At 53.3% G+C, this 17,404-nt stretch overlaps 6 protein-coding genes across 6 annotated transcripts; 3 read left to right on the top strand and 3 right to left on the bottom strand.

Annotated features, from left to right (window-relative positions):
- Nucleotides 1-153: 153 nt before the first annotated feature.
- On the top strand, nt 154-1,996 carry BO95DRAFT_438481 (uncharacterized protein). Its single transcript, XM_025585527.1, has 6 exons — nt 154-499; nt 583-718; nt 766-777; nt 848-1,267; nt 1,331-1,364; nt 1,425-1,996. The coding sequence occupies exons 1-6, from the start codon at nt 326-328 to the stop codon at nt 1,777-1,779; spliced, it is 1,131 nt and encodes a 376-aa protein (XP_025447239.1). The 5' UTR covers nt 154-325; the 3' UTR covers nt 1,780-1,996.
- A 518-nt stretch (nt 1,997-2,514) lies between these two features.
- On the top strand, nt 2,515-3,905 carry BO95DRAFT_459200 (uncharacterized protein; the record flags this gene model as incomplete). Its single annotated transcript, XM_025588632.1, has 2 exons — nt 2,515-2,700; nt 3,462-3,905. 2 exons carry the CDS (start codon nt 2,515-2,517, stop codon nt 3,903-3,905), a joined length of 630 nt encoding a protein of 209 aa, XP_025447240.1.
- A 745-nt stretch (nt 3,906-4,650) lies between these two features.
- BO95DRAFT_449512 (uncharacterized protein) lies at nt 4,651-8,502 on the bottom strand (the record flags this gene model as incomplete). Its single annotated transcript, XM_025587953.1, has 12 exons — nt 4,651-4,862; nt 4,887-5,154; nt 5,176-5,263; nt 5,288-5,407; nt 5,435-5,481; nt 5,509-5,643; nt 5,680-5,880; nt 5,905-5,920; nt 5,957-6,204; nt 6,229-6,302; nt 6,995; nt 7,231-8,502. 12 exons carry the CDS (start codon nt 8,500-8,502, stop codon nt 4,651-4,653), a joined length of 2,682 nt encoding a protein of 893 aa, XP_025447241.1.
- Nucleotides 8,503-9,060: 558 nt separating this feature from the next.
- BO95DRAFT_498387 (Dor1-like family protein) lies at nt 9,061-10,928 on the bottom strand (the record flags this gene model as incomplete). Its single annotated transcript, XM_025590921.1, has 2 exons — nt 9,061-10,853; nt 10,905-10,928. The coding sequence occupies 2 exons, from the start codon at nt 10,926-10,928 to the stop codon at nt 9,174-9,176; spliced, it is 1,704 nt and encodes a 567-aa protein (XP_025447242.1). The 3' UTR covers nt 9,061-9,173.
- A 902-nt stretch (nt 10,929-11,830) lies between these two features.
- BO95DRAFT_351881 (acid phosphatase DET1) lies at nt 11,831-13,885 on the top strand (the record flags this gene model as incomplete). Its single annotated transcript, XM_025582100.1, has 4 exons — nt 11,831-12,700; nt 12,761-13,323; nt 13,471-13,550; nt 13,725-13,885. The coding sequence occupies 4 exons, from the start codon at nt 11,831-11,833 to the stop codon at nt 13,883-13,885; spliced, it is 1,674 nt and encodes a 557-aa protein (XP_025447243.1).
- A 1,348-nt stretch (nt 13,886-15,233) lies between these two features.
- Nucleotides 15,234-17,143, bottom strand: BO95DRAFT_160280 (phosphatase PAP2 family protein). Its single transcript, XM_025580728.1, has 2 exons — nt 16,640-17,143; nt 15,234-16,562 (listed from the first exon to the last, which is right to left on the bottom strand). Exons 1-2 carry the CDS (start codon nt 17,059-17,061, stop codon nt 15,665-15,667), a joined length of 1,320 nt encoding a protein of 439 aa, XP_025447244.1. The 5' UTR covers nt 17,062-17,143; the 3' UTR covers nt 15,234-15,664.
- Nucleotides 17,144-17,404: the final 261 nt, after the last annotated feature.

Genomic DNA, 17,404 nt, shown 5'->3' on the forward strand with positions numbered 1-17,404 from the left:
TCCATGGTACTAATGCTCCTAAATCGTAATATCGTTCGTAGAATCGATCCTCTGACGTTTACCGAGGGCCGCTAGAGAGCCCCGTGGCGTCGCCGAACAATTACGACTAATGACGCTGGTGCCAGAGGAGTTATTTTTCCGGCAACCGTTTCTCCTCTCAGGTTCTGCCCTCCTTATATCGTGCGTTTCTGGCCCAAACTGCCGGGGTGTCCCCATCTCGCCAATGCCTGTTCGTCGAGACCGAGGAGAAAACCGGCCCATCTCTCGTGCTTGGGCCACTTCACCGGCGGACGCCTTCAACATTGCAGCATTCGAGGCAGTCTGAATGGCTTCATTCGACACGGATGTGGATTTCAGTCAAAGTCGAGCCGGCGAGATCAATGCGGTCGCATGGGTGTTCACTGGCACTGCCATTGCCGTGGTCGCGTTGAAGCTTTTTGCTCGAGGACATGTGGCGAAGAGCTTGGGATGGGATGACTTCTTCATCTTCTTTTCCATGGTGATTCACCTAGCAAGTTGGTAGAGGATGGGGAATGGATAGACGAACAGACTTTCGCTGACCAGGGGGATACTGGACTGCAGGGCCTCAGCATCATCGCGGCGGCATTTGTCTCCTACGCGGTCACCTTAGGGCTCGGTCGCCATACGGCCGCGGTGATTGCCGATCATGGCACTGACCGATATGTCCAAACGGCCAAATGGCAGATCATAGCATTCCGTGAGTGTCCTTGCTTGGTGTTCTATGCCTAGTTAACATGATCGCAGCATTCAACATCGGTACGCCTCAAATTCCATCCGCTGATTTCCGGTCATAGTTCTTGATCACTGATGCATCGGCTGAATGCAGGCGCCTTCAGCTTCCCCAACATCTCCATCGCCATCCTCGTCAGCCACCTCCTCGACCCGAATCCGCTGCGTACACGCTGTCTCTACGCCATGGTGACGATGCAGGTCGTCTTCGCCATGGTCTCCATCTTCATCGTCTTCTTCCAGTGTCGCCCCACCCAGAAACTGTGGGACGCCGCCCGCGAGGGCCAATGCTGGGACGCCAGCGTCTTCGACGACTTCTCCTACTGGGTCAGCGCCTACACCACCATGACGGATGTCGTCCTGGCCGTGGTGCCCATCCGCGTCTTCTGGAAGCTGCAGATGCGAACCGCGACCAAGGTGGGGGTGTGCATCATGATGGGGCTGACGCTGCTCTCGGCGATCGTGACCATCATCAAGGCCACGTATCTGCATCTGTTTACTGATCGGACGGACCCACGTAAGTTGCGGCCTCTTGCCAGCAGTCAGTTCATCCTTGTGACTAACATGAAAACCTGTTCAGTATATAATGTAGTACCGCTAGTCGTCTGGGGCCTGTACGTTTTCATTCCTCAATCCTCCAAAAAGAAAGTTGACCTGTCTGACTGGATACACAGCATCGAGCAGAACGTCGTCATCGTGGCGGCCTGCATCCCCACGCTCCGGCCCTTCTTCCGCAAAGCCTTCGAATCGAAAGGCTACCGCTCTGACAGCCTGAGCCACACCTCGCATCCATATTCCGGCGCATCCGCCTTCAAGCTGTCGACCACCCCCAAGCTCAAGCCCTCGGGGGCCAAGCGTCTCCCGTCGGAGTCGGAGTTGCCGCTGGACACTATCCCCCATGATCAAGACAGTGAAGAGGCGGATGCCGCGGACCTGCGGCGGGGGATCTGGCGGACGAGTCAGATCCAGGTCACTGTGCAGCAGTCGGGCGACGGGACAGCGCATGCGCCGGGGGATGCTAGACGTTGACCACCGGTCTGGACTGCCTGGGTTAGGAGGCAGAGTGGGTTCGAGGTGGAAAGGTAACTTAATATACACTTGTAACAGTCCTAGGGACTGTTGAAACTCTTTCCCAATAGACGGACCTCTTCAGATGTCTAATATATATTTTTTTCTTTTGTCTGCGTGTATGTGTATTTCGAATCACTGTATCTGGCCCGTTATAGTTGTAATGAATCAATAGAAACAAAAACCCCAACCTGAACATGCACCCCATCTTCCTTCCGCAACCTATAGACCTGTACCATGAACGAAGAGAACAGCCAGAAGACAGCCTCTATGCCCTAAAGCCACGGGATACCTATATACCCCAATGCCATGCTCCTGATCGAACAGACCTTATCTCTGATGGGTGCGCGTCGTCAGCGCGACAATCTCGATAACCAGCACTAACAAACAGTCATCTAATACAGTACACCGTTGAAAAAGGGATCTGGCCCTCTCATTGCCCCCAAGCCCTTGAGCCCTACCCTAAATTCCATGAATGTTCCCCTTCTTCCCCCAAACACTTGCCGCCTGCCTCCCGCCCCTCCCCCGCATACATACTCCTTAGCCTTGCCCGACAACGCCCCCTCTCTCCCCCTCTCCCATCCGTTTCAGCGATGATCTACACCCCAAAATCTCGAGATTGTTGGCCGTGACAGCGCTTCGCAATCCCAACGTCCTTGGTATTGGTAGATGGGTTTCTCTCGGAAATACCCAGCGATGGATCGGGATCAGGAGCGGGCATTGGGACCCGGAAGTTTGCGAAGGACGTCGACGTTGTGCACCGATCTGGTGCCTAGGTTGATGGATTGGATGGAGCCGCCGTGGTCAGGGGATGCATTCGGGACCGAGACCGGGGTGGATGTCACCCCCGTGGCGAGGGTGGCCGCGAGAAGAGAGACGATGGTGATGAATCTCATGTTCTTTTTTCTTCGCTGGGCGTTGAATGAGTGTGATTGATTTTGAAAAAAAATAAAAGAGTGGATGATGGCTTTTTGGGTTTTGGGGGGTGGGGGATGTGAGGTGGTCTGAGGAAAAGGGGGGGGGGTCCGCCTTTTTATACTACACTGTGTTGGTCTAGACGGAATCACGGAAATGAAGGATGCGGGCATTGTGGTCCTGGAAGAAGTGCTCCTGGGGAATTTGAGCATGGGGGCTGTTTCGTTTTATCCTGGTTGTTGTGGTTGATGTTCCAGGGGGGCCGAATCAGCACAGGTTAGGGTCTGGGTCGGTGTTGGCTGGAGAGGGGGGGGGGGGGCTAGAGCTTGCAAGGATGGTCGCGCTGATTAGTCTGGATATTTGAAGCAGGGACTGACATAATAGAGGATCTTGCTTTAGATCTGAGCTGTGGTTGTTGACGGATGATGGCAGAGAAACAATGAGCCTGATCCTAATTAGAATAGTGAACCCGGTCCAGGCGCGCGACTTTAGGCATGTATCACCACCTTAAAATTTCTTCTATCTTGTTTATCTTCACACACTCCCTCTATTCTCAATTTCAGATCAACTCCCCAATTCAAAGCCGGACAAAATGCCTCCAACCCCAGACACCACCATCGACGCCCTCACCAGTTATTCCCTGCTTCTACCTTGTGGGTTGGAGAACAAGGGCTTTGGCGGGGAGGCGGGGGGGAGGTCAAAGATACATGCTGATTCTTATGGGATAGCCACTCTTCTTGACCAGCTTGGGAAACACCGCTGTTCCCGCCCTATCAACCTCCAGCCCAGCAGGAAGATATCCTCCAGTCCTTCTCCCATCGATTGTGACACGCCCCAACCTAGCGCAGATGGGGATGATCTTTGCAGAGACGGTGGCGTTCGAGGCCCTTGCGTTGCGCAAGACGTACCCCACCACCGAGAAACACGAAACGGCAGAGACGCTGGCAGCCGACCTAGGCAATGACGAGGACTTGACCGTGGTCCTGGTAGCGGGCCGGTATACGCAGTCCGGACAGCAAGCGGTATCTGGATTCCATCTGCCCTGGGCGGAGATGGAGGGTGCGGCAGCATCGTGCCTGCTATTCAAGTTGAGTCCCGTGCAGGATGTGTTTCGCGGGGATTTGTCAGACGTGGTGTGGCCGGGGTATCGACTAGATGAGCAGACGAAGTAGTTGGTCTTTGGGGAGACAGGGAAAGGCGTGCAGTTTGTGCTGGAGAAGAATGTGTCGAGGATGAGCGTGAGGCATGTGGTTGCGAAGAGCGGAGGGTACCGGGCGAGGGAGTGGAGGGGCGACTGGACCATGGAGGTCGAGGTGCAAGAGATTAAGATTTGGGATGAGACATAAATCACTCAGTAGATAGCTATTGCTTGCCGATGATATAAAACGCACCTCCATTTTGAAGTCTGAGAATGGACACAACGTGAACACAACGTGCACTGTAGTGCCACGGAACGAGCTTTTGATCAGTAACCGGATCTAAGAGTATAGGCACGAAATAAGGGAATTCAAGAGCAGTGCTCTGGCATAGGTTCCATGCTACAGTATAGAGATGGTCTAATCATCAATATGGCGCCGCCATCTCAATTGAACCACCCATACAACACTCGAAAATGATGATTCAAGTCTAAGCAAAAGGTATAGTACAAAATGTCCCTCTCATCCCCAATCCCTTCGCCTCTCTCCATACAACCAACACAGCGCCAAGCCAAGCGAAGTAGCAATGAATGAGCAATGCTAGCCCATCGAAGAACCAACAAAAAAACAAAGACCACGATTTTGCTCGAGCTGCGGGGGTTCCTTCCGATTCCGTCAGGGTTGCACTATATACAGTGCAGCAACTTCCAGCGCATTGTAGATATCTATGAGTTCTCATAAAAAAAAAAGCAACAAGTATAAAAAAGCAAAGCTCCGCTCATCAAAGCTCGCCCTCCTCACTCCCTCCGCCCTCATCATCATTTTCAACGGCTTTCGTTGGTTCCGGTGACGGTGGCCGGGCTTCTTCCGGAGGAGGTGGCGGAGGAGGGGGTGGAGGAGCAGGTGGAGGTGGTGCACGGGAGTGGTTCGAATGCTCTTCGTAGGATGGCTTCCTGCCACCAGCAGACGGGCGTCTTCTGCGCTCGTCTGATTCTACGTCCCAGTCGCTTCGATGACGGTCTATTGGCCGTCGCTCAGATCTAGCAGAGCTCGGAGACCCGTGGGAGGACATGTTCTGTTGTACAATCTCGTCGATCCGTTGCTGGATCGGATCCACCGGTTGCCCCGGCTTACTTCCCCGGCTGGCGCTATCACGGCGAGGGAACGGTCGAGGGGCAGGGGGCAGAGGATGCGGATGGCGTGATTGTGAGTGATGGGGAGGCGGCGGGAGTTGTCCCGCAGGAACGTGACCGTTGCCGTGGTGTCGGTCTTGGGATGACGGTGGCTCTCCATTAGAGTGGGGGACAGTCGAGGATTCATGCGCAGGGCCTCTCTCGGCCACGACGCCTTCCGCTTCCCTCCGCTGGCGCTTCGGCGACCGTGTACCATTCTGTCTAGCTGGCTCGTGGTCGCGCGACGTAGTCGATTCGTGCAGGGTGCGGTCGTGAGTCTGCTCTTCGGGCTCCCTGGACCGCTTGCGCCCATTGACGGGGTCTGTTCCTGGCGCGGGCTCTGTCGTACCGCCCGCGCGCGGGATCCTGGTCTTCTCAGTACCCTCGTCTGACGCGGTGGGGGCGGACAGATAGTACGTATTTCTTTGCAAGGCATTGTGCTCATATAATTGTGCCATTCTTGTGACCGTACGACGCACCTCCTGGATGTCCACATCGATTTGCTCCCACCAGGGCCGACCGAGTTCGTCGTCTTCAAACCCGACGTCGCAATGCTTGGCGGCGGCGTACAGCGCGGCGGCGGCGATGTTGCGAGCGGTGAACTGTAGGCACAGGACGGTAAACATCGAATCATTGACAAAGGCCCATGACGCATTGCGCATCTGTTTGTTATCGGCCACGTTGAAGAACAGCAGGAATTCGTAAAGGATGCGATACGGCTCTTCCAGCTGCAGGTCGAAGCACAGCGCCTCCAGGAGGGTATCCTCGTTGACGAGGATCGTGTCGCGCCATTTCCAAAACTCTTTGGACTGCTCGTCAACCACCAGATTCGGCTGCTTCTGGGCTACCCGACAGCAAGCGACCACAAGCTCCTTCATCCTCCGCACATTCTCATCAACTTTTGTAGCCAGGAACAGTGCCGTAGCAGCGATGGGGTAGGGGTGCATTCCAGGTCGTTGCGGCAGATCGACCATACTGTATCGCATGAAGAAACGATGGAGGTAGACGGCGGCCGTCGCAAGCGTGAGTTGCGGCAGCTTGAGCATGATACCCACCTGGGAGATGAAATTCACGCCCTTGCTGCGGGAGGTATTTTCCGCCTCCATCTTCATCCCATCGAGCTGTGACGGCGTTCGCATGAGCTCTTCATCGGTGAAGAGCCACTGAGCTTGGGTCGCGAGGAGGACGGTATTCGAAGGCGCAGGAACAGGCCTGGGACCCGGACGGTGGCCGCGTGGAGAGGCCATCGTGTGCATATGAGCTTTATCCGTAAGGGTCAATTCCCTCGAAGCACAAAGCGACGCTAGTGCGGGCAAAATTTATCCCGAAGGAGTCGAAGGTGGAAGAACTGTACACAACGTGAGAGGAGATCGATCCCGAGAGCCCGAATCCGCACGCGAAGGCAGGCTTGGGTAAGGTTCCGATCGAGTGTTCTTCAGTCACCCTACTTGGAGGCTGTCGAAGGAGCCGGGCAGTAAACGAAGGCGCACCCTTAATGTAGCCCACTGGCGACAGTGAGCCACGTTGTCTCGTCGCCTGGAGGTTTATCGAGTCGTTTCAACCATGGCCCGCGGGTGACTCTTCATCGCATCGGATGCCGAGAATCGGGGAGGCCAGTCGCACCACGCGTGTTAGTCCACGAGTCGCGACAGTAAGCGTTATGGAGAAAAACGGGTAAGATTCGCAGCGGCTGAGTGCGATGGACTGGGCTGTAAAGCGCGAGAAACTCGTGGTGTCGTCGATTATTGCCGGAGGAACCGGTCAAGCTCCTTTCTAGAGCGGTGGTTTTTCTTGACTTGCACTTGGCCCAATGACGATGCGGCCCGGATCATTCAGTTGTTCCGATCTAGATCGGCCGCCGCGTAGAACCGGCATTCGGACTATTATTTTGTTACTCTCACAAGTGGTTTTCTCAGTGCTACACTTGTCATAAATATACCAATATGCTATAACACTGACAGTTGTGTCAATCAGTCCTCAATATACTTTTCAATACAAATACGGTGCAACAGCTGGTATTATATCTATTGCCATGAAAGTCCGCCCCCGCTGGGGCTCAATGTCAAACATCAAACAGTGTAAACTCCACAATGCGCCCTGCTTATATGCATGTAGACTTGTTACAAGAGTGAAATACAGGTTAATAAACAAGAGTCGTAAAAGGGACAGTATTACTCTTCCTCGCTGACCTCGCTCTCATCCTCACTAGGTGCGTGGTACAGATGCGACGAGTATGGTGGCTGCGACTGGTGGCTACGTGCCTCTTCTTCCTCCCGCGCACTTTCTTCAAAGGCCGCCTCCATCTCAGCGGCTAGGGCATCATCGTCATCCAGCTCATCTTCATCCACGAGCGGCGCAGAGACAGGCTCGCGAACTGCAGGCGCTTTCCCGTGGCGGGCTGGTGAAGGAAGTCGGAGATGATCAACATCTTCATCATCTTCCTCCTCGTGATCGTCACTGGCCGGTGTGTGCGTATCGGAGAAGTAGGTCGTGTCGATTCTCGAGGGCCGCGGCGAGCCCATTTCGATGATCAAGTCACCGTCGATGATGATATTTGACCCCGGCGAAGGCTCGGTTACCTGGGACGAGACCAATCCCAAGCCAGTCTCAGCCGGCGGGGGCTTCGCTGTGCTCACCCGCACGTCATCCTCTTTAACGACCTTCCGGTCGGTTCCCTTGCGTTCGATTCGTGCCGGAGACTTCGGGGGTGCTTTTGTCGGTGTGGACTTCGGGAGCCTGACAGCCTCTGCTCGCTCCTTTTTCCGGAGCAGTGGTTCCCGCTGCTTCTGCTTGTCCGGCACGGGCTTGGGACTCGGAGTGGGTTTAACAGCAGTCATCAATGGTGTCGCAGCTTTGCCCACACTGGTCTCTGAAGCAGATTTGTCGTCATCGGCGTTCTCCTTTGGAAGAAAATGACGAAAATCAAAAGGGTTGTTGTCATCCGCCGGACCGTCATCATTACCACTGGCATTGTCAGACGCCCGATCGTCACCCGAACCATGGTCTTCCTCCTGCAACGTTCGTAGTTGCTCATATTGTTCAAGGACCTGCTTGTGTGACTTCGCTGGGGCTGACTGAAGATTAAAGTTGAGCTGTGTCGTTACTGGTTCTAGTACGAACACTTTCCGATTGGCGTCAAATACCAGGACAAGATTATGTTCACGAGATTCCAGCGCAGCTTGTGCCGGATCTACACTGCCTTGATAGGTGTAGGTCAGCACATTCTGCTCGGCATTTGGTGCTTTATCCGTGATCGTCAGATTGTAACGATCCCGAGACTGCCTTGATCGAGAAATTTTAGATCGGGCGGTCGCAGATTTGGTTTTGTAGTTAAATTGAATGTTGACTAGCTGGGAGTCTGATGCGCCCTTGCCAGCGAGTCTGTCACCCAGCACAATAGGATACTCGGCTTGTTTTGTTGGATCGATCAACCCGCTGGTGGAGAGAGCGGAGGCAGCCATCGGGGATCGGGGTCACAGGAGGAGGGGTGGTGAAATGAAGGTCGCAAGTTTCTGTAAATGATGGAGTTTCTTCACGCAGTCAAGGAAAATATCTTCATTGCTCAGGAGGGTATAATCAGTGGCACGGTATGCAAGGGAGAACGTCACAACAGACGGAGACGGCGACGGCGGCGGCAGCAGCGCCGGGGGGGGGGAGAAGGATAGATCAATAACCGGAAACCAGCACCGGTCGCAAAGAAGGAGTCTCGAAGAGAAGCGTCAGGGGGGTTCGGAGGTGACAAGAGGCGTATAGAGTCAATGAGGAAGAGTGGTCTGAAGGTTGTCGAAAGGGATGGGGGAGACAAGAGAGAGGAGGGAGAGTGAGGGAGCGAGGAAGCGAGGAAGGGAGGATGACGGATGAATGGATGGATGAATGGTCCAGACAGTGTTGGACGGCGGATGCCATGCCTTAACGGGTTAGCAATCCCCGGGTGTCCTGACTTCCCTTATTGAGGAACAAAAGACGCTCATCATCCCTTCTTCACCTTCAATGACACTGACAATGACACTGACAATGGCCGATTTGTTGGTTTTGTTTGTTTGTGTGTTTGTTTGTTGGCTGGCAGCTTCGCTGGCAAGTTCCTTACAGTACGCTCTTTGTCACTCTGCTGTTCAATCGCCCCAGTCCCTCACTAAGCTGGCGATGCTACTCGCAAGGTCCCTTTGGAAGAAGGCCCTGTGGTTGTACCACCCCCAGTCAGCTGCTCCAACCGCCCTGCCAAGGCTCGGTGTTTCCGTGTCACCTCCTCCCATTCGTAGGCTAAATCATCATCATCATCATCATCATCGTCGTCTTCGTCCTGCTCGTCTCCCAACTCCGTAAGGATCATTCCAAAATCGCCCCCAAGTCGGCCAAGGCTAGCTGCACAATACAGGACCTGGGTCAAGAGACTTTCGCGCGAGCTCTTGTCGCGAACATTAGGAAGATACGTGCGCAACGTATCCGCGAGTAATTTGACCAGCTGCATGGGAAAAGTGGCCAAGGCGGACGGAAGACGTTGAAAGGGGATTTCTGCACGGGCTGACTTCGAGGCTACCGCCTTGACTCGACTATCGATTCCACGTAGACCGGCAACGGCCAATTCAGACTCGGACTGGTCAGGAGAGAAAATGTTCTTGTATAAGGAGACAATGGCGAAACTTTGTTCGCGGAAAATCTCAATATATCGTTTCAAGTATTTCTCCGTCTGGTGACCATCTGACCAAGTGCCGGTCACACTGATTTGTTTGTCAGTCTTGTGAAGTCTGCGCTGCGTCTCCTGCTCGGCCAACTCTCGCAAAGGATCCAGGGCTTCCAGCATTGACACCAGATTTGCCAGTCTACAGATCAAGAACACTGCACCCAAGGCACCCTCACCGGAAGTAGCCCCTCTGTCATTGTATAAGTTTTCCAACTCGGGCGCCACTCGCCGCAGCCAGCCAACGGTCCTCATTGCCGCGGCTAGCCGCAGATTCTGCATCCGAAGCCCAGCAAGCAGATTGGAAGTCATGTCCTTCATCGCTTCATCGGCCTGCATGACCACGTCTTTGATGAGAGGGGAATCCGGATACAAAGTCTGTAGTCTCTTGATGTGCGCGTAGAGATCCAGTGCAGTCGAGTATGTGGTCGAGGCCGAGCTCCCTGTACCACCTGAGCTTGCCGCGGCGGATGACACGGCTGTAGAAAGCAAAGTTGGCAGCTCCAAAATGTCCGAGAGTCGGTCCACATTTCTTGCCAATTGCATGACTTTCTTCCGTCGCTCGAGGGATACATTCTCGGTTGCTCGGCTATATTTCGAAGAGAATAGAACTGCTTCCTCGTCGAGTTTGGGGACTGAATCTCGTAGTGCTTGGGCGTCGCGGGTCAACTGGGGGATAGTTGTGCGAAGGTGGGACAAATGGTCCGCGGAGGTCACGAAGGCTTTGTGAGAACGGTTGGAGAGCGCTTGGAGGGACAAAAGGGTCGAGTGGGAGGACTGCGTTAAGGATTGAGGCTCTGTCGTCTGTAATGCTTGAAGGGAGAGGGTTGGTAGACGATTGAGGTATTTGGCTGTGGTGGGATTGTGCTCCGGGGAGCGAAGATCGGAAGGAGCATTGGTGGTTGGGCCCAGCTGAGGCGCCAGGAGCTCGTAAAGATAATCGGTCATGACTGCTTTCACCCGATCCCAGAGACGAAGAAAGGAAGGAGAGTTGTGGGAGAGTCTGTGAAGTTGAAACAGTGAAGCTAAGTCACCTAAACAGGAGAAACTGGCCAGCTTTGCAGTGGTTTGCGACGGAGAACGGATTGGCACGGCATGCCGCCTTGGCGGGTCACTGGCCAGCCCAGGCTTAGTCTGTTGCGGGGAGGATACATACTATGTAGTATCCATGATGGAGGTACGTACTGTCTGCCACACTGTTCCCCACATAGTGTCGTCCTTCCCGGAAACGGGAGAGAACTGGAATGGGATCAAATCCTTACCACAATCATGCTCCTGTAATCTAGGTGGAAGAGGGCAAGCAAGCAAGAAAGTCGGATTCGTCGCGCAATTTATAGTCCCTCAATGAAGTCACCTCTGGCATTCTTTCAGACGCAATGGTGGATAAAGATGACTATATCTTACGATGCTAAATGTCTACGAAGTCTGACGCGAACTCAATGTCAACTGATACGTAGAAAAAGCGCCAACGAGAAAACCAAAGATAAACCATGTACGGAGTATAAGGAGGATGATTATCAAAATGACATCAAGCAATGAGTTGCTTGCTGATCGATTGACTAAGACATGAGAACCGATAGTTTCATGAGCTTTAACACTTCATCAGCTCCGAGAAGACCAAGATCAAGATCCAAGGAGGCTGCCAGGTGTAGAATATCTAGTACTAGCTGGGGCCATGTTCTAGTATACAATGATGAATTGTGCCTGAGCTGGCCGTTGCTGACTAACCAGGACACTGACATCACTGGACTGCGCTAACTTGATCAGGCAATCCCCAGGTTCCTCCAATGGTCCCGCCGCATTTGCAAATCCTCGTTCTCCTCAACAACTCATTTTCTAGATTCTCCCATCGATCGATTCTCGAAAGACAAACCTACATCGATTCGCAAGCCACGAGCTTCTCGGGAAATTGACCAGTCAGTGGGTGCATTTTTTTTGTTTCACTACCCGCCGTTACAGTCCGCTGCGATTGTCCTGTACCTCGCCTCGTATCCCCACATCAATTGTACACCACACCACCGCATGCCAAAACAACAAACATGGGCAAGCCGCGGGTAAGTGTCACAGCCCCTCGATGGTGATCCCACTTCTGTCGCTCACCTGTTTCACAGATGATCATCTTGATCCGACATGCTCAATCAGAAGGGAACAAGAACCGCGAGATTCATCAGACCATCCCGGACCATCGGGTTAAACTGACCCCGGAAGGACATCGCCAGGCTCTAGAAGCAGGAAGCAAATTACGCGCCCTCCTCCGACCAGATGACACGATACACTTCTTCACATCTCCCTATCGTCGCACACGTGAAACCACGGAGGGCATTCTTCAGTCCTTGACTTCGGACTCGCCATCCCCATCCCCGTTCCCGCGGCATACAATTAAGGTCTATGAGGAGCCTCGGTTGCGCGAGCAGGACTTTGGCAATTTCCAGCCTTGTTCGGCCGAGATGGAACGAATGTGGCTGGAAAGAGCTGATTATGGACACTTTTTCTACCGGATACCCAACGGTGAGTCTGCCGCGGACGCCTACGACCGTGTCAGTGGGTTCAACGAATCGCTTTGGCGCCTGTTCGGAGAGGACGACTTTGCTAGTGTCTGCGTGCTGGTTACGCATGGCTTGATGACGAGAGTGTTTCTCATGAAATGGTACCATTGGAGCGTGGAATACTTTGAGGATCTACGGAACATCAACCATTGCGAGTTTGTTATTTTGAAACTCAATCCAGATAATGGTAAATATGTCCTGCAAAATCAGCTCCGGACTTGGTCCGATCTGCGCAAGGAAAAAGAGCTGGAACGGCAACACGAACGTGCAGCGAAAGGCCTCAGCCCTGCACAGCCCGCAACGCCGTCGGAGACAACGTCGGTACCGGTTAGACGCAAGTGGGGTGGCTGTCCCGAGGGGTGTAATCACGGAATTCGAAGAGGAGATTCCTTGCGTTCAGCTCGAGCATACGGATCAGAACAACCCAAGCTTCACGTGGACACTTCGTCCCCCGTCTCCAGGAAGACAAGCGATCCCACGGACAACTCCGACAAGACTAAAGCTGACCACGATGCTTCTCCAACTACAACCTCGAAAGACTCGGCCACGCATGGAGAACCACATATGATCGCAGCCCCCGAGCCAGCACTTGGAGATCGATCAAGGGATGTTCGCCCTTTAGAGAGAACACATCCTGCTCCTTTGCCGAAGTACGAGTTTCATGGCACGCAACTAGAACTCGAGGTCTCAAGCGCGACCTTGGATAAGGCACTGCCCATCCGAACCAAAGCCATTGCCTTGACTGACACAAGTCAATCATCCGACCAACCATTCCCCTCATCAACCCGCTCCAGCCCCAGCCCCAGCTCAAATTCAGTCCCGCGCCGGCCAGACCTCCGGCACTTCCATCGCGACAGCGAAGACCACCTCCTTCACCCACCCCGCTCCACTTACGCTTACATCCACCTGGTCGGCCGTGACGGCGGAGGCTCCCTGAGCGGAGCGAACAGCCTTGCACCCTCTGAGGACGAGCGGGATGAGAAACACGAATATCAGCACCACCACCACCACCACCACCACCACCACCCGAGCCATGAGCACCAGCATGAACCCACTCAGTCGGCTCCAGAAGCCCGTCCGCGCTCCGCCTCCACTTCCAATTACCTCTATCCCCACCAACACCATCACCACCACAGCCATCGCCCGGACCCCTCTCGCAAACCATCTCAGGATCTCGGCAACGACGGCGACGACGAGAGCAGCAGCCGACAGAGCGATCGACCTCGTCGCACCCGTTCTCACAATTACCACCGCCATCCTCATCATTCCACCACCTCCAGCGGTCGTCGAGCCATCCAAGCGAAGCGCGTAGCCAACATCCTCACCCAACATCAACTGCAGCCGCATCAGCAACAACCCGACAACCACGATGACGACAACGACGACGAAGACCATGACGAGTATTTTTCCGAGCAATGCGCAACCTGCCAGGCGGACCAGTCTCAGCACGTCCACGAAGGCAGTAATCAGACTAACGAACCCGAGCACGAGCACGCAGACGACCCTAATGACCAAACTGATACTACTCCCATGAACCCCAAAGTCGAGGACGAGGACGAAGACGACACCCTAGAAGCCCAACGCCGCGAAGACCAAAGCATCAGAGGAAGCGTCTACTGATTTTTCTTTTCTTTTCCTTTTCCCGTCATGAGATCTTAGTTATCTACCACGAAACACACTCCCCAAGCATCAAATAACCGACATCAATCCGATTATTCTTACACTGCATTATACACATTTCTCAATCTATTTTATGATGCATCAAAGAAGACTGCCCTTATTTCCATGACTCCATGATAGAGAAAAGAAGGAAATCCCAGAAAAAAAAAAGATGATGAGATATGTGCAATGACATCCCATGAATTATGCAGCATTATTATCTAGTATTATTCCCTTATGAGGTTGGTGGGTGAAGGGAGATACTTGGCCGGTCCGTGCCCCTGGTGCCCGACCATAGATCTTCAAGGAGGTATGAAGAGTATTGTCTATAAGAGGCTCCAACACCAGTGGTATAGATGTACATACTCAAACGAGCACTCACACAGATACATACACTCCATTACGGAGAATGATTCAATTCAAAGGGGAAAGGAAGTTTTGTTTTGATATACAATATAAACACAAAGTTTGGTTTGAAGTGGGTTTCATAAATCATAACACTGCCTGGTTTGAAAATAATTATAATTAATAATGCCTGGCAACTGAAGCTCGTGCTGGAACTGCAGAGAGGTAACAAAATTCTTGTTTTGATTCTCAGTAAACCCTTTGCTGACGCACTGACACATACTCACACACCCCATGAGGATGAGGATGAGGTTGAAGGGAGTTTTTAAAAATAGTGTGAGAGCAGGGGTAAGGGAAAATGTGCGCGTGTATGTGTGTTGCGTCAGGACTTGGACTGGCTTCACTGGAATTATGCAAGTTGTTTCTTCCTCCTCCACAGCAGCATGAAAAAAGCATAGCAGTTTTCCACCTCCCACGTGCGGACGAAAGCGGGCACAGACGAAAAATAGAAAGTGATAATTCTCCGCCACCATATATGCAGGTCCTCGCGACAATTTTCCTTGCGTCGAGGGGTTCTCCTTGCCAATCCAACCTGGAAAATAAAACCAAACAGGTCCTCTCTCCTCATACAACAGACAACATGTGTCTCAGGGCAGTGGCAACGGCCTGAGAGCAAGAGGTTTTGTCATAGCCCCTCTGTCTATATGCCAATGCAAAAAAGGGTCATTAAACAGCGTTGCATCCTTTGTGATGCATAGCGAATCAAGTGCAAACGGGGAAGCGAGTGAGAGCGCCTCCAATCAACTTTTCTTTCATTGAATGGTCTCAAAACCCAGGCGCCAATGGTGTGAGCGATCGACACGAATTGATAAAAGTCTATGTACCTGGCCGAGCGGAAGGTGAAATAAAGGTAAAGCTCGACCAGCTGACGAACAGCGAATGACAAAAAGTGAGGTCGAAGCGAATGGGGGCGTTCTGAGAAATCCCAGAAAGGCTCCCCAAAGCGAGCGTCGCAGGTAAGACCCCAGCGCGGTCCGAAAAGAGATCGCCTTGGGCCTTCCGTATTAAGATTATCGACGGAGCTCCGATAGTAGGCTGGAGGAATTCATTACGCAGCCAAATTATTGCGGTGATGGTACAGTGAGGCGGAAAGAGAAGTCATCGGGTGATGACTCCCCACACTTTCAGTCAGACGAGAGTTCGATTGAACACTGACTGAAAAGCCCGGCGAGGGCTGAAGCAAGGCGGTCGGTATTAAAGATGTATGTGTCGAAATTGGCTCAATGCAATAAAACCAGCATGTCGTCAAATGTTAGAACGCCAATCGTTAAATAGATGCAAGAAGCGAATGCTATATGCAGTGTGAGGTTTGCGAGAAGTCGAGACGAGAGCTTATCAAGGGCTGATAACATGTCTTCCGGCTTCAATGTCGGTGACCGGGGAGGCCAGAGACTCTCCCTCCCAAGTATAATGGTCATCGACAGGGCTCAGGGAGCCAGAAGAGACGGAGGATGAGGATCCAACCGTCCATTCATCGCTGTCGAGATTGAAGTCGCCATCGAAACTAGCCAGGTCGTATCCATATGCGCGAGCTGAGTCACCGATCTCGATGTAGTCGTAATCCCAGCGGTAGGTCTTATCGCTCTGGACGCGCGGGAGAAATCGGGTCTTGGCGAAGTAGAACGCGACCGTGGCCAGCAGACCACCACCAACCAAGTCCACTGCATAGTGGTGCGACAAGTACATCGTCGCCCACCACATCCACAGAGTATAGGTGACGAACAAAGGTTTCAAGCGGGGGAAAACATGGCTCATGAACAAAGCGGCCAACGTTGAGTCCGCCGCGTGCAGAGAGGGGAAGGCGCCGAACACGACGGGAGATTGTCTGAAGCCCGAAGTGTACAGGTCGATTCCAAGGAGCTTGTCGATGCGGGCGAGACCAGCAGGGTTACCAGGCATCGAGTAATCGGCCGGTGCCAGACCGTACAAGTTCTCGTACCACGGAGGAGAGCATGGGAAGAAGAGCTGAATAGCAACTGCAGTCATGCTGATGTAACCAAAGGTACGGGCGAAAAGTGGAACGGTGCCCGGGGGACCGAAGATGAACATGATGAGCGAGCAGACGAACGGCGCACCGTAGTGGCACAGGCCGTAGGGAATCCATGCAAGCACATCAAGAACAACATTCTGGTGAGCAGACAGAATGTTGCTAATGTTTGCCCCATATAAGATATTCTCCAGGGCCGGAAGCACGCGGACCCAGATCGCTGGGCGCCAATCACTTGGAATGAACCTATAGCGGGAAAAGTCAGTCATTGTTCGCCGTCTGGTGGTGCCAGATGCAGGGCCAAGACCTGTAGGAGCACTTACTGGCAGGCGTAGAAGAAGATAAGCCAACCCGCGATGGGCAGGAAAGGAAGAAAGAATTGGCGGGTGATCGGGAGCAGCAGCGAGATCAGGAGTAGCGTGAAGACGGCTGTTTTGGCCAAGGGACCAGGGGCACCCATCATGCTGAGGGAGAAAATCCCGATGATCAGCAAGAGCAAATACTGGAAGTCATATAGTGTCCACCGATGGCTTTGCAGTGACCGTAGGGTATCGACGGGCGAGAAGGAGGTCTGCAGTGTTGAAATCGATGAGGTCGGAGAAAGCCTGCTGCGCAGCTTCGAACGAATCTTCCGTCGCATGCGATGCGGGACCAGCAATTGGATAGAGCGCCATGGTACTTGGATCTGAAGCTTGCCGAACTGGTTCTGCGTGCGGTCCTTCCACGAAGGAAGGGAACTATTCATCTCGGCGGCTAGTCTCGGAACGAAGAGACTCTATGGAATGGCCGAATGAATCTCTTCTGTGTTCGTCGTGCGAAGTTGCCAGAGGCCAAGGCGCAAGTAAAGGATAGAGGTTCGAGGCGAAGCTGACGGGAAAGGGGAGGGGATGGCGTGGTGTTGTCTCGGCGTCAACGTGACGGACAGGAGTCAGAGGGAGAAAGGACCCTGGAACAGGACGTTACGATCGCTGCTGGTTTGCTCCGACAAGCGGAGAATTGAAATTGAGTTATAGCAACGACGTGGGGAGCGCGGGCTCCGGTCTCCAGCGGCCAAACGAGGATGTTCGGGGAGGTCACGTTGGCAAGGG

This window comes from Aspergillus brunneoviolaceus (assembly GCF_003184695.1).
Source record: "Aspergillus brunneoviolaceus CBS 621.78 unplaced genomic scaffold BO95scaffold_4, whole genome shotgun sequence".
NCBI lineage: Eukaryota > Fungi > Ascomycota > Eurotiomycetes > Eurotiales > Aspergillaceae > Aspergillus > Aspergillus brunneoviolaceus.

Bases quoted from the DNA above. Each gene is read 5' to 3' on its own strand.
- BO95DRAFT_160280 (XM_025580728.1), bottom strand. From the start codon at position 17,061: ATGAATAGTTCCCTTCCTTCGTGGAAGGACCGCACGCAGAACCAGTTC. The intron at 16,563-16,639 runs GTAAGTGCTCCT...TTCCCGCTATAG, and splicing joins ATCTTCTTCTACGCCTGCCA to GTTCATTCCAAGTGATTGGC.
- BO95DRAFT_438481 (XM_025585527.1), top strand. From the start codon at position 326: ATGGCTTCATTCGACACGGATGTGGATTTCAGTCAAAGTCGAGCCGGC. The intron at 1,268-1,330 runs GTAAGTTGCGGC...AAACCTGTTCAG, and splicing joins TACTGATCGGACGGACCCAC to TATATAATGTAGTACCGCTA. The intron at 1,365-1,424 runs GTACGTTTTCAT...CTGGATACACAG, and splicing joins CCGCTAGTCGTCTGGGGCCT to CATCGAGCAGAACGTCGTCA.